Below are 26866 nucleotides of genomic sequence, written 5' to 3'. Positions count from 1 at the left end.
GCTGTGTCAATAAAGAAACACCTGGATCCAGGCCGGTTACCATAATCACAAGGGCTGCCCAGGTTCTTGGGATACATTGGACATTTGTAGTATCTTATATGCCTTGAAATGAAAGAAACTCTTATTTATTGTTTGAAAGTCTTATTATCAGAAAGAAGCATATTGTCCAGAGGATTTGTTCTGCTAATACCAGTAATGCCAGATCAGGGAATGTGTAAAACAGAAGTTCTCACACAGCCCAGCTCTGCCACTTACCAGCTGTGTGATCTTGGGCAAGTTGTTTAACTTCTCTGGGCCTCAGTTTCCTCACCTGCAAAATGAGGATAATCATAGCACGCTCCTCACAAGGTTCTTCTGGGGCTCAAATGAATTCATACATGTGAAGTGCTTTGAACAGGCCTCAAACAGAGTAACTAATTGATAAACATCATTACTGCTGTAATACTGTTACCATTGCTGTTATAACTGTGCGTGGGCCCTCTCCTCAGAAAAATATTCCACCTGTGTAATTTTTGTATTCAGTTTTAGGGACTTTGGAGACCTCCCAGGTTCTATCTATGGTCTTTGGAAGAGTCTGAGACCCGGGAAAGCATAGTGACTGTTCAGCCAGGAGACTTGGTTCTCAGTTTGATTCTGCTAAGTCTCTGTGCGGCCCTGGGCATGTTGCTTTCCCTCTCTGGGCACCAGCACCAGTTTTTTCACCTATGCAAGTAAAGGATTGAATTATACGTAGGTTTCCTTTAACTCTAAGGTTTTGTGTTTCTGTGAGATGAGCTTATCCCTTGGCATCCCGAGACAATCCTTTGCAGCTGGGGTTCGGAGTGTGCTGTACCCCCTTTCTGTTCTTGGGTCTCTATCTGAGCCCTGAGGCCATCCAAACTTCCCCCACTTGTTTGGTGACTTCACTTCTCTGTGCCTCAGTTTCCTGATCTCTAATGTGGGGATAATGGTGTATCTCCAACCTAGGGTTGTTGAGAGATTAAATTAATTAATTCGTGTGGAAAGCTTGGAGCAGTGCCTGGCACATAGTAGGTCTCAGTAAACATGAGCTCATGCCCTGCTGAGGCTCGATACTGATGACATCAGAATAACCTTGTCAATGTCTTACTCTTATTGAGTGCTTACTAGATGCCCGCACAAGATGTCATCTCATCTGGTGCTCATAACAGTCCCCCGAGGACTTTGCAGAGGAAGAAACAGAAAGTCAGAGGGGTGACATAACTCTCCCAAAGTCACACAGCTGGTCAGTGGCACCATCTGATTCAACCACCATATCCAGTCTGAACGTCACTTAGCGCATTCCTCAAGGCGTGATTGACAAGCCCAGGTTCCCTCCTTAATTCTGAAGAAAGCACTCAAGATAATTCTTTTGTGGGGCTTTCTGAGCTTTTGCTAGAAAAGTATCTTCCAGAGATAAGCTCTCCTTCTTTGTCAGCTGGAGAAGGTGATTTTAAAAAAGAAGGTGGTGGTGGTGAGGATGATAAGGATAGAGAACACCCTCTCATGGGAGATAAGATAGCAGAGAGTGAAATTTATTTGTGGATCCAGGAGACGGGCAGAGTAGGGGTCAGTCTCTTCACTTGGTATCTGTGGCTTCAGCCGGGGATTTGACTGGAATCTGCGTTTTGGCTTCAGCCTCTGTCTTGGAAGGCTGACACCGAACTCAGGGTCATTTCTGATGTCCCACAAGCTGAGTGTGGCCAATGACTGCATGATGGCACGGATTGCCCTGGTATCTAACCAGCGGGCAAAGTCAGTAATAGGAACAGGGCATCATCTGATTTTAGTGTCGTGCTCTGAAATCTCCCTTCCAAATCCAGGAAGCATTGTACATGTAGCTCAGAGCGAGCGTCTCCTCTCGTGCTTTTGATCTTGAAATTCAGTCAGACAACTGAAGTAATTGCAGGAGTAAAATGCTGTGATAATTAATGATGACTGGGAAAGCTATTTATTTTGTGTACAAAGTAGTTATTAAGAACCTTCAAGTACTTAAATAGGGCAACCAACTGGCAGTTCAGATGAACATTGAGAATACCTTATCTAAATAACATTAGGAAAAATATTATATTCTTTTTCATTCAGCAAGTATTGATAAACATTTAAATAATAATACAAAGCAGAATACTAAAGATGAGAACATATCATCCATTTGGTCTTTGTAAAAGTGATTTGATATAATAGCACTCATGCATTTAAATAAAACAGCCTTGAAGAACTGTATTTACTTTTTAGTTATTTTATTCCCTTTAGGCTATGAGTTTCCCCCTCCACAGACTCAGTTAAAAGTGGTGACTGTCTAGTATCATAGATGCACAGATGTCACTGTAGGAACAACCTAGAAACAGACGGGGCTGAGAAATGTCAAGGGCACCAACTCAAGAATTTGACTGTGTTCTTAATAATTAATATGTAGTAATCATTAAAATTTTATAACATTTCATATTTGTCCTAATATCCTGAAAGTTTCACTCTGGATGGTGATTGGCCTATACTCTGGCGAAGTATTTTATTTAGCCAAAATGTCCATTCCATGCCCCTCTGGTTTTCATAGATGTGGACAGTGGTAGGGGAAGATGTTCATGTCCAGCCCTTGTTGGAATGATTAGGTTCTGTTCCAGAAAGATCTTCTGAGCACCCTCCTGGTCCCAAGTCCAGGGCAAGCTGCCGCGGGTGCAGGGCAGGGAAGACTCCATCTATGCCTGAAGGTTTGGCCCCGGGATTCTCAAACTTGAGATACAGCAGATCCCTGGAGGAACTTGTTATGGTGGTTTCCTCACCCTCAGGCCCGAGCTTCTAGCTCAGGAAGCTGTGCTTTTAACAGCTACCCCCTGGGGATTCTGATGCAGTTGACGAAAAAGCCCACCATTTGAAAATCGATGGTCTAGAATTCCACGCTAACACAGTACAAGGGTTAGAGGGGCACAGAGTCTGGGCATTTAGGCAACCTTGGGGCTCAGGCCAACTTCTCGGAGGAGGTGACTCTTAAAGGATGAGTACTGTTTAGCCAGAGAAAGGAAGGTGAGAAGGTCCTTGGCATCCAGGGGCCAGCAGGAACATAGGTACTGAGGTGTCGGCCGTTCAATGTTTCTGGAGAGTAAAGGGTAAATCAGGAAGTGATGAGGCGGTGAAGGAGACAGGAACCAGGTCACAGAGGGCCTGAATGTCATGCTGGAGAGGTGACACTATCCTCAGGGCAGAGGGAGGGCCAGGAGGGAGGGAGAGAGGGAGGGAGACAGTCGTGGTTATACTTCCCCTCTTGACATTGGTCACTATGGTGGTGCTGTCATCATCCTTCCATTTCCAGTTCCTAAGTGAGAAAATTGAGGCTCAGAAAAATTGGGTGACCCAGCAAGATCGTGGCAGAGCTGGGCTCAAACACCTCTGCTCCAAATTTCCAGGCTATTTCCCAGGTGGTGTTTGTTGAGTGAGATTCTGCTGATTCACAGAGCCAGCTGCTTGTCCCATTACGTGTTCCTATTGCACGTCCTCAGCAGCTTGAATTTTTCCTCAGGCCTTGAACTCTGCCGTAAGCAACTATTTCCAGCCTTTCTGTTTGCATGGAATGATGCTAGCAACTAAGGTCCAAAGTATATCTCCAGCCTGTGTTTAGGAGGAAGTTATCGTAATAATGGAAGGAATGATAATGGCAACAAACATGTTGAACGATTACAATATGCCAGTCACTCTATGTGGGTAATCTCACTTAGTCCTCACAGTACCCCTGGGAATTAAGTACTATTATTACACCCACTTGTTGGTGAGGGAACTCAGATGGAACAAGGAATTGGTACATGGTCAGAAAGTTAGTAAGTGGCTCTATGCATCAGAATAGGCTAGGTTTTGCTGCAGTGACAAATGACTTCCAAATCTCAATGGCTTACAGCAACAAAGGGGCATTTCTTGTTCAGACTCTATGCCCTTTGCCGGTTGGCTGTGGCTTTGGTCCATGCTGTCTTGGTCCTGGGTCCCAGATTGACAGAGTGACCTCTGTCTGGAAGTTGCTGGCCTCAGGGCAGAACAAAAGGAGACTGATGAGGCCCTGCACTGACTCTTGCTGGAAGTGGCACACAGCCCTTCCGCCTCCAGTTCATTGGCTATAGCAGGGCACGGGACCACTCAGTTCAACAGGGCAGGGGTGTAGAATCTCTCTGTAGGGAGGCCCAGTACTGAATATCCGGTGAATGGTGGTACGCCACATCTGCAGAGGTAGGAGTTATGCAAACATAAATCCTGCGTTTACTGGGTTTGAACCCTGACATCAGAACCCATGCTTTTAGTCGCCGTCCTGCCTTCCGCTTGGCTGGATGCATGCGGTTCAGCCTCCTCCCACGCGACTGATGGCATGAATTTCAGTCGTGGAAAGCCAGCCCCCGAGATGTGCACGGAGATTTTTATCTTTGGTTTCCACTTCTCTGTAGTGAAGCCACTGGGAAGTGCTGTGCTCTTCACCCGGGAGCTGCATAGGAAAACGCTGGTTGGGGTGAGCTGGCGGAGAACCAAAAGCGTAACAGATCCCCAGATGCCCAACTCAGATCCCCTTTCTTTTGATGACTGGAGGATGGACTGTTTCTCACTATCACGCATGGTTCATGAGGAAAGAGATGGGAGGAAACAAGTATTGGTTGAGTCCTGCATTGTTCTGCTCACTGATAACGCAGTACCCAGAGGTGCCAGCACGTAGTCCACGCTCAGAAAAGTTTGTTGATTGAGTGTATAAAGAAGGACTGAATTTAATCTTTACAAACCAACGACCTTAGGAGGTGGGTGTTATTATCCTCATTTTACAAAAGAGAAAACTGAGGCTCAGAGAGATACAGTCTCATGATGACAACAGCCACCGTGTTAGTCACTGCTTGCAGTGTGCCAACCATTATGCTAAATGCTTGACGGGCATTCTCTTCTTTGATCCACACAGCCCTCAGGAGGTGGGTACTGTTATCCCTGAACTCGTCTGTAATATGGGGACAGTAATAAAACTGCTCCTGGGATAAGATAAACCGCACGGAGTACAAAGCACAGTAGCTGGTGTGTGGGAAGTCCTCAGTAAATATTGACCCTGCCTGTTCCTTTATCGTCACCATCATCTGCTATCACTCGATGCATTGAGCTGTTGTCCAAACTCCAGCTTCAGTTCAGAGTTCGCGCTCCTAATGACCACACCCTCCCAGCCTCCGTCTCTCGTCCTGCTCCTTATTGCCCCAGAGCACAGAGGGCTGACTGTCCCACAGGAAAACGGGGCTTCGTGACGCCCCAGAGCACTCACCGCGGCCATTCTCAGGATTCTCCTGACCCCAATTCACTCTAAATGCTTCCCTTTTGCTACATTTTATAGCTTTTCAATTTCAAGTCTAAACGATCCTAGGTCAGGATCATTCCTAAGGCCGAGGTCTCCAGTACAGACACTTCTCTAACCCATCTTGGAAATGATTATTCTGAAGGAAGTTGATTTCCAAATGTCCCAGAGGGAGGTGGGTCCAGATGGCAGGAGTGGGACCAAGGGTAGGAAGAGGGAGGTGATGGGGTCTGGTTCTATTTGGTACTTGTTCTGGGCCCATCTATTTAAAGATATTTTTGTGCTTCTTTTGCTATTATTATTATTTTTTTGTCTTTTCATTGTTCAAATTGCAACCCTGTTAGGATGGATCTGTTGGGTAAGTAGCACATCCCACATACTGGGATTCCCCAGCTGGGTTTTAGAATGTTTTCAGCTTTTTAAAACCATCAATGGGCCCAGGGTGACTTTGGTACCTTGCTCTGCATGACAGAGTACCCAGCGTTGATCCCAGTTTGGGAGTTGGCGAGGCGGGGAGGTCTCAAGGGGTCCTAGGCACGGCCAAGCCTAAAGACCAACCTCTTCTCCCCCAGAACGGCCGAGGCATCCCGGAAGAAGAAAGAAAACCGGAGGAAATGGAAGCGCTATCTCCTGATAGGCCTGGCGACTGTCGGAGGCGGGACAGTGATCGGTAAGGCCAGCTCCAGGTGAGATGAGACAGTAGCACACTGGCCAGGGCAGTGCCGAGCGAGGGGTGACGCCAGGCTGGGAGCGAGAGTGGAGCGTGCAGGGGGATGAGCTGGGAGGTGCCCCGTCTGCAGTGTGTTCGTTAGTATCGTTAGAGGCGTCCACAGAAGGCAGTGGGCTGCTGATGGCCACATCCTCACTCCCACCTTTACCCACCACGGGCTACTTCCCTTGCAGGCGTGACGGGGGGTCTGGCTGCCCCTCTTGTTGCCGCTGGAGCTGCGACAATCATTGGCAGTGCCGGGGCAGCCGCTCTGGGCTCCGTGGCCGGCATAGCCGTCATGACCTCGCTGTTTGGAGCAGCTGGAGCTGGCCTGACAGGTAAGGTTCAAAAGGAGTGGTGGGCTGTGAGGGCTTTTCAGCCAGGGTGGCCCAGCTCCTAGAGGACATGCCCAGATTCTCACCAGTGACGGTTCCCCAGGGGACAGAGGAGGACATGGCTTTCTCACTCTGGTCCCAGCCCTGCCACAACTTGCAGCAGGCTTCACACAGAACTGGGCCAGCAGCTTGGCATGGGTTGGAGTAAGGGCTGAGTGTGAGAAACTGGACCTTGTGTAGACTTCCTGAGAAGGGTCTGATTGGACCTGCTGGCCACCATCCAGGAAGTTTCCAGGCAGGCCACCTCAGAGACACCTGGGCTTCCTCATGCAAGAGAGCACATGGCTACCCTTCTTTTACCAGCATCTACACCTGGGGGAGTTCTTCCAGATCATAGGTGTCAACAGCCCCCCTATCACACAGATTCCTAGTCCACTCCCCAAGTTGTGTCTGTCACTCCCCATGTTGAGAATCTTGCTCAGTTTGATCCACTTTTACTGACAGGAGTGTGTTATACCCCTAACTTTTGTGGGCAGGAAAAAAGATATAGAACCAACGGAGTCAGGACAGAGTGGTGGTTATGAGCCTGGGCTCTGAGTTCCAGCCCCAGCTCTGCCACTCAGGGGCTGAGGCCTTTGGAAGCCTCTTACCCTCATCTATAATCAGGGATAATAATGGCACCTGTGTTAATGAGTTCAAAACAAGATGCATTTGTTCAGGGACAGGGCACATGGTTGGCGCTCATGTATGAGTGGGCACACAGACAGCCGCTCTGAGTAGCATTCCCCAGAGCCCCAGTCACCTCCATTCTCATTTTTGTATCTGGGTCTTCAGGCTACAAGATGAAGAAGCGTGTTGGGGCCATTGAAGAGTTCACGTTTCTGCCTCTAACGGAGGGCAGGCAGCTGCACATCACCATCGCCATCACGGGGTGGCTGGCGTCTGGCAAATACCGTGAGGACCAGGGGTAGAGCGGAGAGGGATGCAGAGGGTGGTGGGTGTTGGCTGAGCTAGGCCTGCTGCTGTGGGCCAGACCCTGGCCTAGGCTCTTGCCTATGTATGTCTTTTGAGGGTGAGTAGGGGAGCCTCATTTTGCAGAGGAGGAAACCAAGGCTCAGAGAAGTGAAGTCACTTCATCCCACATCCGTCTACTAACCCATCCATCCATCCATCATCCATCCATCATCCATCCATCCAACTATCCATCCATCCATCCACCTACCCATCCACCATCTACCCATTCATCCATCCACCCATCCATCCATCTGTCCATCCATCCGTCTGTCCATCCGTTCATCCATCCATATGTTCATCCATCCATCCACCCACCCATCCATCTACCTATTCATCCATCTATCCATCCATTTATCCATCTACCTACACATCCATCCATCCATCCATCCAACCAGCCCGCCCATCCACCCATCTATCCATCCATTCAGCAGTATTTGGAGAGTACTGTACACACCATGTGCCAGATACTGAGCCAGGCCCTAGGAACTCAGTGGTGAGCATGAAAGTCATGGCCTCTGTTCCCATGGAACATATGGTCCAAGACAGAGGACAGACCACTAAGCAGTAATTACAGGGAAGTTTAACAGATGGCACGATAGGGGAAGCACAAAGTGTTTCTGAGGAATAAGGGAAAGGTTCCTGGAGGAAGTGACATTTGGGCTAAGGACTAGCTGGAAATTAGCTAGGTAAAGAAGGATTAAGAAGTGTAAACCAAGCAAACGGGCAGCATATACAAAGGCCCAGTGGTGCAAAAGAAGCACAGGACAGCTGGAACGGGGAGCAAGAAGACAGGAGTTTGGGCAGGGCCAGATCACACTGGAGCTTGTGAGCTGTGGTGAGGAGTTTGGATTTATCTTCAGAGCAAGTGGAAGATAGCAAAGGACTTTAAGTGAGAGATCAGTACATCTTGGCTGTGTGACCTCAAGCAAGTTACTTAACCTCTCTGTGCCTCAGCTGCTTCATTTGTGAAGTGGAACAAATTATTCCTGCCTTTCAGGTACTTACAAAGATTAAGTTAAGGTAACTCGTGGCAGGCACCTGGTTTCTAATTGGCACACACATTAGTTCCCTTTGCTACTCTAATTTGAACGTGTGTTTTAGGGGGATTCTAACGAGGGTGGCATTGAGGACTCACTGCCTGGCTCACTTTTGCAAGTGCCCGGTGTGAGGCTCAGGAAACAGTTCATCTCTCAGAGAGAGAACAGGGTGGGCCTCGGAATCCAGAGCAATCTGGCCGGACACACGTGCTCAGAGGCCCCTGGGTTCCCAAATCCGTGGGCTCTGAGGGTGGACGCTGCAGCTCTTCTCAGTGACACAGAAGACAGCAAGAGAGAAAACGTCCAGGCTCTGTTGAAAGGCGCTGCAGGAGTCTTACTGGCTTGGGACCGCGCCCCGTCCCCACAGCGGGCTCTGATGTTAACCAAGCCCCTAGTGCGTGCCCGCCCCAAGTCAGGCAAGTACCCACAACATGGACTTGACGGGCCTCACCGCGTGTGATCCTCACATCCACCCTCCGAGGTGGGGCCGCTCTCATCCTGATCCGGCGGAAGAGGAAGCCTGGAGGGGTCACGTGGCAGACGCAGGATCCACCCCCGGGTCTCCTGACCCGAAGAGCGTGGGTTTCCCGTCATCTGTTTCATTATGCCGGGCTCCACAAAAGCAAGACAGGAGGGAAGGGGCAGGAGCAAGAGTCGGAGCAAAGGAATTTGCGATTCTGACCAGTATGGACAGCAAATCCCTTATCTTTGTTTCACCCCCATTTGCCCCAGGTCAAAGGTCAAGTTCATTTTGGGGGAGGACATCTTCTTCAGGGTTCTCCTCCCGCAGCCTGGTGCAGTATGCTCCCCAGCAGAGGAGGTGGGTAAAGGAGATGTACCCAAGCTGGGTTAAGTTCAGGAGGGCAATGTCACCTATTCCTGTCCCCTTGCAGCCAGGAGAGAAGCCTTAGTGTGGTCAAGGCTTGCTTCTGTGCGTGATGGGAGTCAGAAGACTTGCTTCAGCCCCCCTTATTAAATAGGATGATGTATAATGATGATAGCAGCTTTGTGGCTCACCCCTTGCTGTGAGCCAGGCGCTAACCCACGCATTTTGCACCCATCAGCTTGCTTAGTCCCTCAGGTCAAGCCAAGGAGGCAGGCGTCATTGTCACCCCATTTCACAGATGAGGAAACCGAGGCCTATAAGGGCTGTGCAGGGTCACCTAGCTAGTCAGGGACAGGGGCGGGACTCGCCCCCATTCTCTCTGGCTCCGTGGCCCATGTTCTTGGCCACAGAGCGGTACAGTGCAGTGCAGTGCTTTACAGTTTATATAATGCTTTTCATGCAGCATCTCACATGATCCCACCACACCTGTGAGTTAGTTATTGTCCCATTCTAACAGGTATAGAAACCGAGGCTCCAAAGGGCAGCGTGCCTTGCTGTGAGTCATGCAACCAGGAAGCTGCCGAGCTGGGTCTAGAGGCGGCGTCACAGCATCACACACACACACAATCTCTCTCTCTGTCTCTCAGTCTCTCTCTCACACACACACACACACACACACACACACTGTGCCCACAGCCTCTCTCAGGGCTGGCCGTCTCCTTCTCCATAATTAGACACAGTTAACCCCTGAGTGTTACAGAGCTGTGACAGGGTCCCTGCAGAGGAGGAGGGAGCAGCCCCAGGTGGTCTTTGTGTCAACACAGGCCCACAGCTAAGGACGAGGCCTTTGGGTCGGGCAGGTAGACATCTAGCTGACGTCCAGAACCCGAAGACTGTGGGAAACTGACTCCACTCGTCCGTTCATTCATGGTGTTTTCCTGAGTGCTTACTACGCGCCGCATCACAGGCTCTGGGAAACTAGAGCTTGGCAGGCAGACTGTGGGAGAGGCATGCATGAAACAGGTGATACAAACATAAATGTATAACTGCACACTGGGATGCGAAGTCAGGCGGAAAGTGCAGGGTGCATTTGATCTGTCAGAGGGCCAGGAAGGCTTCCCGTGGAGGAGGCACTTGAACTGAAAGCTGAAGGGCAAGTAAGAGTGAACTTGGGAAAACGATGCTTTAGGCAGGGGTGGGAGGAGATTAATGTTTTGAAAAGGTCACTCAGGCCACAGGCAGAAATGCATGGGGCCAGGTAAGGTATCCCTCTGTGTACCCCACTGCCCCTTTCCTTCTCCCAGAGTAGAGTGACCACATGATGTTGACACGTCTCTCTCCCTCCACGGACTGGGAGCTCTTTATCCACATGGCTCAGCCTCCTCCGCTGTCAAATGGGGCTGATTGTAGTACCCACTTCAGAGGCTATGAGGGGATTAAGTGAAAGGGTCCATGTGAAGAGCCCTCAGCGCAGAGCTGCCCCGCACCCAGTACACACTCACTAAATGTTTCTATGATGATCATTATCTGTATCCTCAGGGTCAGGCTCCGGGCCTGGCATAGTCCACTTACCCAGCTAATGTTTGCGGTAGAGTGAATGAATGAATGAATGAATGAACAACTCAAAAACGTGTTTCTGGAGGGTAAAGTGTAAGTTAGGAAGTGATGAGGAGGCAGGGACCGGGTCACAGAGGGCCTGAGTGTCATGCTGGAGAGGTGACACTATCCTCAGGGCAGAGGGAGGGCCAGGAGGGAGGGCGAGAGGGAGGGAGACAGTCGTGGTTATACTTTCCCACTTGATGTTGGTCACTATAGTGGTGCTGTCGTCATCCTTCCATTTCCAGTTCCTAAGTGAGAAAATTGAGGCTCAGAAAAATTGGGTGACCCAGCAAGATCATGGTAAAGCTAGGCTCAAACACCTCTGCTCCAAGCTTCCAGGCTATTTCCCAGGTGTTGTTGTTGAATGAGATTCTGCTGATTCACAGAGCCAGCTGCTTGTCCCATTACGTGTTCCTATGGTACGTCCTCAGCAGCTTGATGCCAGAATTACTGCAGGGTGAGAGAAATAACACTTTACGTATATAATAGTTTGAATACCCAATTCTTACAACTACTCTATGAAAGGAGAGAAATATTAATCACCCCACTTCACAGATAAGAAAAGTGAGGCTCAGGGTGGGGTAGGGATGTGCCCAAAGTCACCTGGCTACTAATGAATGCAGGAGTTGGGGCTCGGACCCCAGCCTGCTGCCTCACAGAGTGGCAGTGTGCTCCGTCTAGGTGCTCCGTCTGCTTTGCTGCCACTCATTGGCAGGGGGTGGGCCTCCTGTCCTCCCACCAAGAGTGGTCCCCTGTCATGGCCTGTCTGGGAAAGTGGGGTGGGGCCTCCTCTATCACAGACAGGAGAGACCCCAGCCACCTGTGTTCTCCCCAGGCACCTTCAGCGCTCCGTGGGCTGCCCTGGCCCGCAGCCGCGAGCAGTACTGCCTGGCCTGGGAGGCCAAGTACCTGATGGAGCTTGGCAACGCCCTGGAGACCATCCTCAGTGGTCTTGCCAACATGGTGGCCCAGGAAGCCCTCAAGTACACAGTGTTGTCTGGTAAGCCTCACCTTCCCCGCTGTCCCCACCCCACGCTGGTACCATCCCTTTGCATGCCCAAGGCCCCTGTGAGCTAGGCACTGTGCTAGGCCCTAGGAACATGGAGAGATTAAGGCTGCATTCCTGTCTGTGAGAAGTTTATGGTCTTTGTGGGGAGGAGACAGGTAAAACAACCAATTGCACTATCAAATTATGGTATCAGCTAGTTATTGCTGCGTAAAAAGCTACCCCAAAACTCAGTGACTTAAAATAACAGTTATTTATCATAATAGCTCAGGAGTCATGAGGCCTCATTTAGCTGATCTTTTCTGGGCCGACTCATGCATCTGTGGGTCAGCTGACCATCCACTGATACAGGCTAGCCTTGTCTGGGGCAGCTGGGGCAACTCAGCTCTGCTCCATTTGTCTCTCATTCTCTTCCTGGGATCAGCAGGCTAGCCCACACGCATGGTAGAAATGCACGAGAGGATGCACAGTCCATTTCAAGCCTCACATCTACTGACATCTCCTTGGCCAAAGAAAGTCACATGGCTGAGCCTGGGGTGGATGGGCAGGGCAGGGTAGGGGGCACTACAGAGGTAGGAAAGAAAGTGGGAGGATACAGGGTGGAGTGACAAACTGGGGCCATCTTTGGAATCTCACACATGACAGGTGCTTAACAAAAGGAATCTAGTCCATGTATCAGAAGCATGGGAGCTTCAATTTTCTTCTTTGCTATTTAGCAGTTTGACAACATTTGGAAAACTTACAGATTCCAAGACTCTGAGTGCATTCACTCAGGCATCCATTAGCCAGCCAATCACTTCTTTACAAAGACCCCCATTGCCTTCATCACTGCTATCCCACCTCCAGGCATTGTGGCTGCCCTGACCTGGCCAGCCTCACTCCTCGCTGTCGCCAATGTCATCGACAACCCCTGGGGGGTGTGTCTCCATCGATCAGCAGAGGTTGGCAAGCACCTCGCCCACATCCTGCTCTCCCGGCAGCAGGTACCTGGGCATGGCTGTGGGTGGGGGGCAAGAGGGGAAATGAGGGGCTGACTTGTGCATAGACATCAGCCCTGGAGACAAGCAGCCCAGTGGCTTTGGGGGAGTGGGTGGTCTTCCCTGCCCCTCCAGTTCAAGTCATGAAAGTGTCCTAGGTTGGACCAGTAAGAATTATAGACTGTGCATCTCTAGCAGGTAATTAGGTGAAGACTGAATAACAGAGGCATCTGCAAGTAAGGACAAAGCCGGGTGTTCCTTCCTAGAAATACAGAGCTATCGTCTGAGCACATCTTCAGTGGTCCAAATACCATGTAAAATGCTCCAGCCACCCAAAGTAACAGTGGCTTAAACAAGATGGAAGTTTCTTTCTCATGGGGAAGCCTAGGAAGGCAGTCTTGCACTAGAATGGTGTGCCGTGGTGAAGAGGCCCAGCTGACTTCTGTCTTGTTGCTCTGCTGTAAGTGGTCTTGACCCCATGGTCCAAGATCCAGCATCTGAGCTCCAGGTAGCAGAAGAAAGGAAGGGCTGAAGAAAAAGGAGCAAAGGCCTTATAGTGTTTCCATCGACATCCCATTGGGCAGACGCTAGTCATGTGACCGTACCTACTGCCGCAGAAGCTGGGAAATGTAGTCTTTATTCCGGGTGGTGATGAGCCCAACTGAAATTCAGTTTTTATGGGAAAGAAGGAGGATGGATATTGAGGGAAAACTAGCAGTTTCTGCCGCAATGGGTAAGTTGCCAGAGAAACTGATAACCCTCATCCAATGCCGTTTCTTTGCCAGATGGGGAGGCCTTTGACAGCTTTGGCTGTAAGGCAAAGGCCAGAGTGACGTCAGCTTAAACAAGATGCAAGTTTATTCTCTCCCACGCAACAGCCTGGTGTCAGCATCCAGGGCAGTAAGATGTGCATTCATTTCCTACTGCTGCTGTAGCAAAATACCACAGACTTGCCACTCAAAACAGCACAAATCTATTATCTTACAGCTCCGGAGGTCAGAAGTCTGAAATGGGTCCACAGGGCTGTGTTCCTCATGGAGGCTCCAGGGAGCATCTGTTTCCTTGTGTTTTCCAGCTTCCAAAGGCCACCTACGTTCTTTGGGTCATAGCCCCCTTTCTCCATCTTCAAAGCCAGTAGTGTAGCATCTTCAAATCTTTCTCTCTGTCCCTTTGCTTCCATCATCACCCTCTGACCCTCCTGCCTCCGTCTTTTTTAAGGACCCTTGTGATCACATCGGGCCCTCCAATAATCCAGGATAATCTCCTCATCTCAAGATCCTTAACTTGATCCCATCTGCAAAGGCCCTTTGCTATATACAGTAATATTCACAAGGTCCAGAATTAGGATGGGGCCATCCTTGGGGGGTCATTACTCAGCTCCCACATTGGCGGCTTCACAGTATCGGGATCCCAGACTCCTTCGATCTCGTGGCTGCACATCCTCAGGACTCGGCCTCTTTCTTGTGGTCCAAGATGCAGCTTCCAGCATTTTATCCACATTCCGGACAGTCGGAGGTTGGAAAGTGGAATGAAGGGCGTGCCTAGAAGTCACACCTGTTGACTCTCTTCATGTCCCTTGGCCAAGACTCAGCCCTGTTGCCATCCCTAGCTACCAAGGAGTTAGAGAAACTTAGTCTTTGGCTGGGTAGCTGTGTGCCCAGTAAAACTCAGGAGTTCTATTGCCGAAGGACAGAGGGAGAATGGGCACTGGAAGATGACTAGCAGTCTTTGCCACAAAGTTTCTGCGGAATTGGAATACTATCTGATGGAGGGTCGTCTATGGCGGTAAATGGAGTTGGGGTGGCGGGAGGGTGGATACATATATTGGCACAAAAACTGGAAAGGAATAGACTGCTGAGACCGGGCTGGACTTTTGGAGCTCGTCTGCTCCTTCCTCTCCTTCCACATAGCACTTGTACCAGATGCCCCAGATAACTTTCTTTTTCCTATGAGTTGCCTTTTCTACAAGTTCTTTAGTCAGAAAATTCTTCTTCACGTCTAACTTACTACCTTCTCTTATCATGGAAAGGCAATATTTCACGTCCCACCTTCCTATCTAGAAACAGAACAGTTGTTGCTCCAATGTCACTCGTTGCCTTTTTACCCATTGCACCTGGGGGTACCTTCTGCCTCCTCTCCCCAGCTCCAGAAGGGCCCCACTTCACGGCAGCCATTTGTCACAAGGTAGATGAGTCCTGTCTCCCAGGGAAGGAAAGACAGTGGCTGGATGATGGTTTAAGATGAAAGAGAATTAACCCAGCCAGAGACTGCCCGTTGGCAGCCTCAGAGGAAGCCAATGCCAGTGGCAGGTGCTTTCCTGCATAAATGAGGGCTCCAGCTCTCCTGATTAAGACATCAGAGCCCGGGGGCCAGGAATAGCACATTCATGATTCATTAAGTGCGAGGCAGGCGCTGAGACTGTGCAAGCGCCGCCCTCATCAGGGCTGATGTTTTGCTAGAACTGGCTGTGCCCGCGCCCCCACCCCCACCCCAGACACCTGTGTCTTTTCTCCCCCAGGGCCGGCGACCTGTCACCTTGATTGGCTTCAGCCTGGGAGCCAGAGTCATCTACTTCTGTCTGCAGGAGATGGCTCAGGAGAAAGGTGAGTCTGGCTTACCGTCACAGATGAAAACCCTTCCCAAGTTCATCACCTACCCAGGCCAGAGGTTCTGGACCAGGGGACAAGAGTCTTGTAAATGTGTTCTTAGAAATAATAGTTAAAAGTTAAAAATAGTTTGAAAATAGACAAAATAGTTAACTCATTTGGAAAATGATTTATTTCTTCTGTACGTAAACTAGAGTGGATGTGAGACAGCCCTGCAATACCCTGACCTTTGCGTTCTGATGTGCATTCTTGAGTGGGAGGGAAAGGAGTGAGAGAAGTCTGAAATCAAGGTGTCGGCTGGGCCGCGTTCCCTCTGAAGGCTCTAGGGGAGAATCCTTCCTTGCCTCTCCCAGCTTCTGGTGGCTGTCGGCATTCCTTGGCATTCCTTGGCATTCCTTGGCTTGTAGATGCAACACTCCAATCTCTGCCTTCATCTTCACATCACCTTCTCCTTCGTGTCTTCTCTTATAAGGACAGTGTCGTTGGATTTAGCGCCCACCCAAATCCAGGATGATCTCCTCTCAGGATCCTTAACTAGTTACGTTTGCATAATGTAATTATGTCTGAAAAGACGTCTTTCCCAAATAAGGTCTCATTCACAGGTTCCAGGTGGACATATCTTTTGACAGGCCACCATTCAACCCCCCACAGACACCTCTGGGAGTGTGTCATGCCATCCAATGACGTACTTCCACTGTTGAGGTAGCGGAAAGCTTGAGGGCCACTGCTCTGGGTCTTGGGTGGGTGAGGTCTCCAGGACAGAATCCTGGTTTGCTGACAGATCTGTCAGCAGAGGCTGCTCGTAGGAGGGGGTTGGGGGAGCGAGGTCAGAGCTGGGGGCACTTGGGGTGGCCCACTGTTCGTGGGACCCAGCCTGACCTCTCTCCTGGTGGAGCATAGCAGCAGCAGGACCCTGAAGGCAAGAGAAGGGGCTGAGACAGGGACTCCGTGGCCTGAGAGCAGAGGGTGGATGGGAGCAGGGGCTGGAGTTACAGCCAGCATTCTCACTCAGGATTTCCTTGAACGCCTCTCTGAGCCTTAGTTTCCCCACTTATAAAATAGTTCATAATACCCACCCCATCTGCTTGCTTTGAGGAGCGAGTGAGATGCCCCATGTATAGGACTTTTGTAAATTGTAAAACCCATCATTGACCAAATGCAGCTCAAGGATGTCAGTTCGTGTCCTCTGCTCCTCAGAGCTTCTGCCAACCTGAGGCTACCCCTGAAAATGGCCCCTGGCCAGTCTCCTTGACCAGCCCAAGTGTGTGATCTGATTGCTGACCAGTTGCTAGCAAGCAAGGAGGGGTGGGAATATTTGCCATTGGCTGGACCTGAGGGAGCCGGGTGAGTCGGGGGTTGGCTGGTGTTATTTTCAGCATTGGCATCACTGGAGGGCGTGGGAGAGACCCTGGAGCTTAGCGGCGTGATTCATTCCTCTTCCTTATCTGTGGCTAAAATGTCTCCCCAACATCACCTTGGACTGAGAACCAGAGCTCTTTTCCTGGTTGCAAAGGCAAGGTGGAGGTGCCATCCTTGGCATTCATCATGGAAGGCCCAGGCCCCTGGAAGATACCTCCCCACCCCACTCCCTTGTAGCTTTCAACAGCCTCGTTTTCACCTGGTTTTGTCCACATCAGTAAGCAACAGGGAGGAACCTCTGTGCTATTTCCAATAGCTTTGGGTAACCTGGGACCACCGTGCAGCAGGGCCTGGGGAGCCAGCTCTGAGCTGCTTTCCCCAGGAAAATCCAGGCTGGGGCCAGAGATCAGGCAAAAACCACCGAGGAGGCAGGGCTGAATTTGGTGGTCTGGTAAAGGTGACTTTCCATTTTCACTGTGGAGAACATTGTACCTTCCCTTTCTATATACATTCTTCCCAACCCAGGAATCTCCAGGGACAGAGCAAGTCAACAAGTCCCTTACCTACCTTTCCTGTTCTACCTGGTACAAATAATCACCTGCTGGGAGGGACCCACAATTTCTCCGCACCCTCAGCTCTTCATCGCCTCCTGTACGTGGCTTTGTTGAGCAACACTACAGCAACACCGTTGACTCCTACTGCATAAAGCCGTGTTCTGTGTTCCTACGACTTTGTGCAAATAATAACTATAGTGTCAGAATCTCTCTCAGGAAAATTGGGCGGCCAGCATTTCTCATACAGGACACAGAGTCTTTGTTAAAAATGTGTGAATTATAAGAGGCAAGATGGGTGTATCAGTCAGCTATTGCTTCAGTGATGCTGCATAACAAGCCACCCCCCAAACTCAGAGGGTTGCAACACTGAATATTTTCATCCTCAGAATCTACAGGTTGGCTGTGGTTCGGTTGCTCTAGAGTAGGCTCCGTTTCTGGCTGCAAGTCGGGTAGGCTTGGCTCCAGGCTACAGGCTGGGCTCAGATCTGGTCCTTGTGTATTTGTCATGGTGAGGTTGAAGGGGCAGCAGCCACCCGGGGCATGCTCTTCGTATGGCAGATCACTAGAGTGCCAGAGCCAAGCCAAGCCACGCTTGCACATTTAAGACCTCTGCTCGTATCGTATTTACTAACATTCTGTATCAGTTATTTATGCTGCAGACAACCTCTCTAAACATAGTGGCTTAAAACACCAATAACTGATGATTTCTCACGATTCTGTGGGTTGACTCAGCGGTTCCTCTCCTATGCACACCTGGGCTCACTCGTGCAGTTGCAGTCAGAGCTGGATTGCTTGGAAGGTCCAAGTTGAGCTCACTCCCTGGCTGGTCGTTGGTGCTGGCGGTTACCCGGTTGCCTCAGTCCTTCCCTCATGGACCTCTTTATCCTCCAGTAGGCCTGCCTGACTTTCTTACGTGCCATTCTCTGGGCAGTGTTTCAAGAAGGCAAGAGTGCAAACTGCAATTCCTCTTAAGGCCGTGGTTCCAGAATACGTCACTTCTGCCACATTCTGTTTGTCAAAACAAGTCACAAGTCAGATCAGATTCAATGAGGCAGAGAAGGGAATAGATTCCTTCTCTGGATGGGAAGAATGGCAAAGAATTTTTGGTGATGTTTAATCTTCCACACATTCTATTAACCAAAACAAGTGCTGGCTGAGCCCCAGGTCAGTGGAGTGGGGCAGTGCACTCTGCCCACAGCGGAGGAGGAGGGGAGCGAATATTTGCCAAATGGTAATCCAGACTCTCATGTTGGAGTCAAGGAAAGCGTGGGCTTTGCAGTCAGCTGAGACCGGGTCCGAGTCCTGCCTCTGCTCAGCTGGGTAGCCTGGGGTGGGCAAGGACGCGCAGCCTCCCTGGCCGTCCATCTCTCCATTTGCAACAAGAGGTTCATGTCACCTCTGGGCAGTGGCAGAGGCCAGAGAGCTTGGAGGTCAGGCAGCCGGCCCAGCGCTGGGTCCTCGTCAACGCATCCTCTAGCAGCCTTCAGGCGGAGGTACCCTGCGGTCCAGGGGGTGGCTGCAGACTCCCCCTGCTCTCTAAACCTGCTCCTCCTCCCAGGAGAGGCTCTTGAAAAGTTGTCATCCTCTGTGCTGTCATCATTTTGCTCCTTTCCTAGTCATCTTCCCCCAACTCATGCGGCAGACCACCTGCCAGTCTCCTCATTACCTGGAGTGATGTGGTCTTATTAATAGGACTCAATTTGGAGGAGAAAGGCATGTCTTCGGCTCCAATTAGCATAAATTACGTGTTAACTTCAGATCATTAATACAAGCCAAATCTTCAGTTCCCCTACGGGACAGACTGAATTCCTTACCATTGACCGTTTGGGTGTGGCAATAGGAAGTGAAGTCGCCCATCAGCTCCTCCGGAATGCGTGGCTGGAAACTGGCGGGAGGGAGGCAGGTGGCCTCTCGGTGGCAGGGCTGGTTAATGAGACATTGAGTGTTCCTGCACTTCTGCCTTTTGGGGCATGGTTCCCAAAGCAGCTTCCTTCCCGCCTCTTTCCTGGCACTGCTCCCTCCCCTGGATCTTCACGGCCCACCAATAACAGTTGGGGCTTCAGTATTAGGCAGGCCTGGATTTGGGTCCCAGCTTTGTCACTGACTGGCTGTGGGACCTTGGGCAAGTCACTTAACCTCTCTGAGCCTCAGCTTCCTCATCTGAAAATGGGGCTTAGTCCACTTACCTCGAAGGCTCATGGGGAGATTAAAATGAGACCGTGAATGGGAAAGTACCTGCCCCGATTTGGATGCACTCAGTAACATTTCTTCCTCTAAACTCTAATCTGAGGACCTACTATGCACAGGGAACTAGGGTGAGTGCTGTGTGGACAGGGGAGCTTGTCATTTTGTGCCCACTTTCTGGCCTCCACTTTAGACCGTGAACTCCAGGTAGGCGGGGTCAGCCTGTGCCCCACCATCTCCCCGGCGCCTGGCACGCTCTGAGCGCTCAGGAAGATGGAGGAACTTGACTTCGGGCAAGAGACTGAGGCACGCACTGATGTGCTCATAAGCCAGGTGCAAACTCACCGTGTGCCAGGCCGTGTACTAAGCACTTACATGCAGGATCTCATTCAATCTTGCAGCAACCCTAGGAGGTGGTTCTTCTTCCTGAATGAGAAAACTGAGAGCAAGCCATGCAAATCCTAAGTGCAGAAGTCAGGATTCGACCCCAGGGCGTCTGGCTCCAGAGCCCTCACTTCGAACCATTGTGCCCTGTTGTGCAGAGGACCTCGGCCTTGAACGATGGACAGGGGCCATCCAGTGGAGCTAGAGGGAAGGGCATTCCAGAGGGTCGGGCTAGCAGGGCAAGGGAATTGATCTCAGGGGTGTCGGGAAACATTAAGTCTAGTGTTTCTGTAACCTGTGAAAGGAGACCGAGGTGGAACGGTGGGAAATGGTTAGGACAGGAGCCTGGCATGGGGTCTCCAATGCCAGGCTAAGGAGTTGGAGCTGACTGAGTAGATGCTCAGCCTCTGAATTGTGGAGTGAATGAATAGTGGGTCCTGGGGAGGGAAGAGCTGGAGGGAGGTCAGTGCTGGGCAGGCTGTAGTTCACCCACGTGCACACACACACACACACACCCATACAAACACACACGCACACACACACGGCAGCAACTCAGCCGACCCCAAGGGCCTCCGACACCCCCACTCTTCTCTAGATCAAGTGCAGACTCCTGGGCATGACTCACAGGCTCTCTCAGGATCTGCCTTCCAGTATGTTCTCCCACCACTCTCCACCTCACACACTGGGCTCCAGCCGGGCCGAACTCAGTGTCCAAACAGACTGTGTTCTTTCTTTCCATCTCCTTGTCTAGATAACTCCTACTCACTTTTCAGGGCTCACTTTGCCTGGAAGCTTTCCCCCCGATAGTAATAGTAGTCATAGTAGTAATCGCAGCAGCGCAGACACTTATATAACACGTTCTGTGTTTCCATGTGCCGGGCACAGTTCTAGGCTCTTCATGTATGTTATCTCACGTAATCCTCTCTCATAGTATCTGTGAGGTTGATACTATTATTGTGCCTGTTTTACAGCTGAGTAAACTGAAATACAGAGCTGAGGTAACTTGCCCAAATCACAGGGTAGCAGGGGGCAGAGCGGGCAGTCTGGTCTGGCTACAGATTCTGTGATCCTGACCCCAACGCTGCACCATCTCTCCCAGTCACTCCCATCCTTCCCTGAGCATCTTTCCCAGCACTGGTCTTGCTGATAACTGCCTGTTTTCTCATCTGTCCTTCCAGCCCTCTAGCCATTGTTACCTCGGAGTACACATCAGAACTACCTGGGCTATTCTTTTCCCAAAATATATATGCCAGGGCCCTACACAGAAGGGGTCAGGCACGCTGTCTTGGAAGTAGCTCCCCTGGTCAGTTCTGATGCCCAGCTCTGGCCAGGAACCAGCACGGACAGGGTGGGAGTGGGCAGCGCCCTGCTTCTCTTTCTTGTTGCTGTATCCTGATCCTGGCACTGTGCCTGGCACCTCCTGGGTGCTCAGGGACACATGACGAGTGAACCAGGTGAAGGAGTGGGTCGCACCGTGAGTCGGGGACAGTGGCCTGCATGTCAGTCTCCCCCGCTCGCTGGAAGCTCCTTACAGGGAAGAGCCGGGTCACGCTTGGCTTTGCGTCTTCCCAGCACTTGGCATAGATGCTCATAAACGTTTGAGGGAAGGAGGGAGTCCTTTTTACACTGGCACCATGGGTTGTCCACATTTTATTTAGAAAACCTCTACGTTTTAAAAGAAGTAGAAGAAACTAGGATGGGAAGCTTCCCAAATAAGAAGAATTTGGTCAGAATCTAAATAGAAGCCCAGCGTTCAAAAGTGCACCTGGCTTCTCCCCTCCGGTCACCTTCTGAGGGAGGAACTCACGGCCAGAAGACTCTGAACAGGGGTTTTTGGTCTTGATCAGCCTGATCATTTCCCTCTGTTTAATAATGTCCCATCCCACCCTGTGTCTGGACGGGAGCAAAAGAGGACTCCGGTAACCCTCTGCCTTGACTTTTGTCAAGAACACTCTGAGAAGGGGTCTGTCCCCTAGCTGGTCATGGCTTATTCCAGACGTGAGCAGCAGCTGTGCACACATCAGTGGACATGTGGCCCGGCTTCCTCTCTGGGGCGGAAGAGGGCTCCTCCCGTGCCCTGGCCTGCAGGCCACACTCTGTTGAGCCCCCTCCACCCTGCCGGCCTTCCCAGCGACTCCAGGTGGGAGGGAGGTCCTGCTGATGCTAGGCCTCAGAACCGTTTGTACCCCAGCTTCCCTTTTTCTTTCCAGAGACTAAGTAAGGGAACTCCTGATGGTTCCTAGAAATGGGAAGTTGAAAACAAAACACACCAACCTGCAGAGGGGAGCTGAGGGATCCTGAGTCCTCATAGCTGTGCGCTCTGCACGGCCTCCCTGACAGCCTTCGGGGGCCCGGCCGAGGAAGCTGGCTGAAACTCGAGCAGCGCCTTTCTCGCCAGACTTCCGTAACCCAAACCACAAAGTAAAACGAATAAAAACATGGACATACACATACTCACAGAAATACGCTCACATGCATGCATGTTTATATATACACCCTTCAACATGGCCCTCATCTTTCTGCCATTCCCCACATCCTCTTTCCAGCAATCCAGCGAGCCTCTGCCCTCCAGGGCCTTACAACTTACCATCCAGTCCCCACCCACTCAACAAACATGGAGCAGGCACAGCTGGAAGGACGGCAGCAAGATGCAGGTCTCGTGGCCATTAGGTGATGGGGCCACGTGGCTTTTCTCCACCAAGAGTTACCAGCTTAGGTGCTGCAAGTGTGCGGGGTCTGGGTTAGGGCAACTGGTTTGAATCTCAAGCCCACCACTAGGCAAGTCACCTAACCTCTCTGAACCCTAGGTGACTTATGTGACACACAGTAAATAATAGTAGCAACATCGAAGTTGTTGTGAGGAGTAAATGCAATAGTGCATATAAATGCTGGCATATAATAAGAGCCCAGTAATTCTTATTGAGCATTTCTATTATGCTAAGAACTGTCTTAAGCTTTATAAAACAGAGCTGGCACATTGTATTAGAGCGCCCCGCACACAAACAGGTGACAGGGATCACGGACCTAGTTAAGGAAAAATTGGCCTGCCACGAGGGTTGGGGCCTGCGCTCTCTGGTCCTTTCTATCGCTGTACTCCCCTCCTCCCCTCTTCCTTGACAACCCCCTCCCACATCCCGGCCTTGTGTTACTGATGGGGCATCTTCCAGTCTCCAGCTGGCTGTGATCCGGAATGAATTATTCACCCTTTGCCCGGAGCTGCTGTTTCGCGTCTGATTCACTCTGGCTCAGCTGTCTGGTTTCAGGCAGCTCTGCTTGTTTAACACCCAATTAATCTGCACACTGAGGAGACCCTCTCCTAATTGCAGGAGAGCTGTTATTGTCTGAGTTAGGAGATGTAAAAGAGGAATTACTGTAATGCATTCGAATCCACTAATTGTTTTCTGGATTCCCTCGAGACCTAGTAATGAAATGTAGCAATAAATCCCACAGAGTCGCACAGAGAGCATGATCCCTCCGCCTGCCTCCCCTCCCCTCTCCCTCCCAGCTGTAGCTCGTTCTTCCTCCCCTCTCCCCTAAGAAAAGCCTCCCATAGAATTAACTGTCTTCAGCTCCATCATCATTTTGGGTGGTGTTGAAAACAGCATTACTGCTTTGGGGATGTGCCACCGTTCACAGGGCGCCCCTCACAGCCGGGTCTGGCCTTCCCTCGAGCTCAGTGTGGTCAGCTTCCTTCAGATGGGTGGCCAGACTATAAGCCCCCTGAGGGCAGGGATCATCTCCAACCAACCTCTCTGCCTCCTGTGCCTGGGATAAAGCCAACAGTGCGTGCTGTGTAAGTGAATTGAACTTAAGTCTAACGTTACAAGCATTCACACTGTGTCAGTCAGGATAGGCTAGACTATGCTGCAGAGACAAACATCCCCCAAATCTTAGAGGTGCAAAACAGCAAAGGTTCATTTCCCACTCATGCTGCCTGTCCACTGTGGGTAGACAGGGGGCTCTGATGGTTGTGGTCACTCAGAGACCCAGGCCAGTGGAGGCGCCCTCTCAACACGTGGTTCCTCGGTAGGAGACAGAGAATGTGGTGAGTTGTGCACAGGCTCTTAGCACGCTCTCACCTGGAAGTAACACGTGTCAATTTCACTCATGTTTCTTTAGCCAAAGAAAGCAAGGAATGTGGACATTCCCAACATTCAGGAGGGGCCAGTGAATGTATTCCCACCATTCTCATGGGGCAGAGAGCCAGAACTGTGTAGTGAATAGCACCAGTGACTGCCACACGCATTCTATGTCCACTATGGGAGCCTCGTGGTTCCATAAAAATAACCCCAAGTTCCTTGCCTGAACACACACAAGAACTTCACGCTCAGTTAGCAGCTGGAAGACAGACCTTAGTTGGATTCTGGCCCCTGTAATTAATTCTAAGCTGAGGCCTCAGACACCATTCTCACTGAGCCTCAGTTTCTTTATCTACAAATTAGGGCGTTTCCTATCTTCCCCTACCTTGCCCCACAGCTTGGAGGATAGAAGTACAGCTTGGTGGACAGCCAGAGGGGAGCAGGCCCTGAGGATGCTCAGGTAAGAGCCCCAGCAATTGATGGCACCCGGGAGCCCAGGAGCTCAGCCAAGGGGAACCCCTGCAGACAGATGCAGGAACGATACCCAGCATGTTACCCGCCAAAGGACCGGAGCTGAGGCCAGTAGAGAGCTGGGTCCAGTCTGGCAGGAAGCAGGCCCCGGAGAGATCTTGGCCAAAGCTCTGAGCTCCGTGGATGGCAATTGGCTCCAGACCGTGTCCAGGGCCCAGAGAAGCAGAGGAGATGAGCCAGTGAAAATGCCTTGAAAATATAGCGCTGCTCACAAATGGAAATGACGATGATAGTAGTCAGAGCAATAGGAACAAGAGTGGCCGTTTGTGAAGGCCCGGCTCTCGGCCTGGTTTTCCCTTGGGGGTTTACGCACATCTTCCTCAGCCCTCATAACAACCCCACGAGACGGGTAATTCTGTCCCTGTTTTTCAGATAGGAGAGTAAGATTTGAGAAAAGTGGAGCAGCTTGCCCTAGAACTAAGATTTTAATACTTTTCTCTGACTCCAGAGCTATTTCTATTATTAATTGGGGCACCTTGTGGTTGGATGTTTTCACTTGAAGCAGTATCTCAGATCAGACCTTCCAAACAGAGAACTATTCAAAACCAGATTCACGCCATTGGTGCATATTCATTAAGCACCTACTGTGTGCCAGGCACTAGCTGGGCTTTAGGGAGATGGCGGTGAACAAGCCAGTACAGCCCCTCTCATGGGGCTTACAGCAAGTCTGTTCCCCCCTGAGACATGAGTTGGAGTCTTGCAGAATGGCTGTGGGAGTCAGCAGTGATGTGTGTCAGTCATCTGAAAAGCACCTGGCACATAGTGGGAGCTCTTAGTGTTCTTCCAGACCAAGTTCTAGGGCCGCTGCCTGGTTGGGGCTGACATCCTTAACCTGAGCATCCTGCCCTTAGGAGGAGATCACTGTCTCCCCCGCTTCAAGCCTAGTTAAGTACTTGGCTTAGGCAATAGGAGGAGTCTCAAGAAGCCAGCCCCCCAGGACGCAGTCAGATGCTCAGCGGGGCTTCCAGGCCTGCTCTGCTCCTCCCACGGCTCCAAGCAGGGGGTTTGGGTTTGCAGAGGCACAGCAGGGGCTGGACTACGCTCTACTCCGGCGTCATCCTAGGGATCTGCGAGGCATCTGCGGAGCTTTCTCCGTCTGTTACTTGGATTCGCAGAGCAGCCTGGCCACGTATTCAGAAGTGCCCAAGCTGCATAGGAAGGACTGACTCCCAGTGGGAATCCCTTGCCTTCTGGAGTATTTGAATGCTTTGTGAGGCTGAGGAATCTTCTCTTCAGACAGAAATAGAGCCAGATTCAGCTGGGGTTTACTGAGACCCATACTACCTGCTTGCATGGTTGATTCATGCTGATCATCATCATCATTTCACCAGCTCACAATTATTGGGCATTTGCTATGTGCCAGGCACAACTAAATGCTTTACATGCCTTATTTTATTTAATCCTGTGAGGTTTTAATTATCCCCATTTTACAGATGAGGAAACTGAGGCTTACAGAGGTGAAGTAACTAGCCCGTGGTTATGAGACTAGTCATGATGAAGCTGGAATTTGGATCCACAATGGCTGACCTCTGCTCTTATTTGTGACTTGATCTCTAATCCTTAGAGCAACCTAACATCAGAATAATTATCTCCACTTTACAGTTAAGGCTCAGTGTGAGGCAAAGCAACGTGAGTCCATTAGGATTTTTTGGTTGCAAGTCTTGAGATTTCCATCAACTGCCATTCCTTCAGCCATACCCAGAGCTCCTTGCTGCGCAAGGAAAACTGGGGATTTAGGGCAACTCCTGTGCTTAGGTCCAAGCATCCTGTACCTCTATACGGTTCTCACTGTCTGGAAGGTTCTCCCCCTCCCCCCAAGCCCAGGCATGGAGCCAGCTCAGACACATCCTTCAAGATGTGGCTCAAAAATTCCCTCCTCCATACTCCACATGGAAGGAAGACTCAGACTCAGAAGCATTTAGAAAAGTTTCTAGTAAAAAGATGTCAACTAGTTAGACTTCAGAAGTCCTGGCTTGCCAAATTAAACACGCACACACACACAACAAGTTCTTCACACGATTACCAAGATTACCGAGTTTCCATCAGTCTGCTCTTGGTGGAAAAGCAACCATTTTCCCACGAGGTGATTGAAATCACCCAGGACACGCGGTGTCTTCAGACATCAGCGTTCCAAATGCTGGGGACGGAGTTGTTTTCATTAGGGAGTCAGCAGTGTAGGGGAAATGCTCGGAACCTAACTGTCATTTTTGCTTTATCTCAGAGGGTACAGTGTGGTTTGTGTTTGTTTTTGGTGTTGGTGGAGATGAGGTGGGACATCTGTGCTTATGCCCAATGGTGACAGTTTTCCTAACTCTGATCCTCGCAGCATCCTCATGAGGTGGGTACTATTCATCCCATTCTACAGAATTGCAG

The 26866-nt window shown here is 50.6% G+C and overlaps 1 protein-coding gene across 3 annotated transcripts in view; it reads left to right on the top strand.

Moving 5' to 3' along the window:
* Positions 1-26866, top strand: part of TMCO4 (transmembrane and coiled-coil domains 4) — a 100379-nt gene that overhangs the window by 33659 nt on the left and 39854 nt on the right. For 2 of the 3 annotated variants that reach the window (XM_058553078.1, XM_058553077.1), the window contains exons 7-12: positions 5866-5963; positions 6197-6340; positions 7172-7291; positions 11649-11813; positions 12666-12802; positions 15315-15399. In XM_058553078.1, coding sequence (XP_058409061.1) covers positions 5866-5963; positions 6197-6340; positions 7172-7291; positions 11649-11813; positions 12666-12802; positions 15315-15399 — 749 coding nt within the window. The remainder of the gene's footprint in view (positions 1-5865; positions 5964-6196; positions 6341-7171; positions 7292-11648; positions 11814-12665; positions 12803-15314; positions 15400-26866) is intronic. The other variant, XM_058553079.1, reaches the window with a different exon arrangement.

Source organism: Diceros bicornis, chromosome 13 (genome assembly GCF_020826845.1).
Source record: "Diceros bicornis minor isolate mBicDic1 chromosome 13, mDicBic1.mat.cur, whole genome shotgun sequence".
Taxonomy (NCBI): Eukaryota; Metazoa; Chordata; class Mammalia; order Perissodactyla; family Rhinocerotidae; genus Diceros; species Diceros bicornis.
This window is presented reverse-complemented; position numbering and strand designations above follow the sequence as displayed.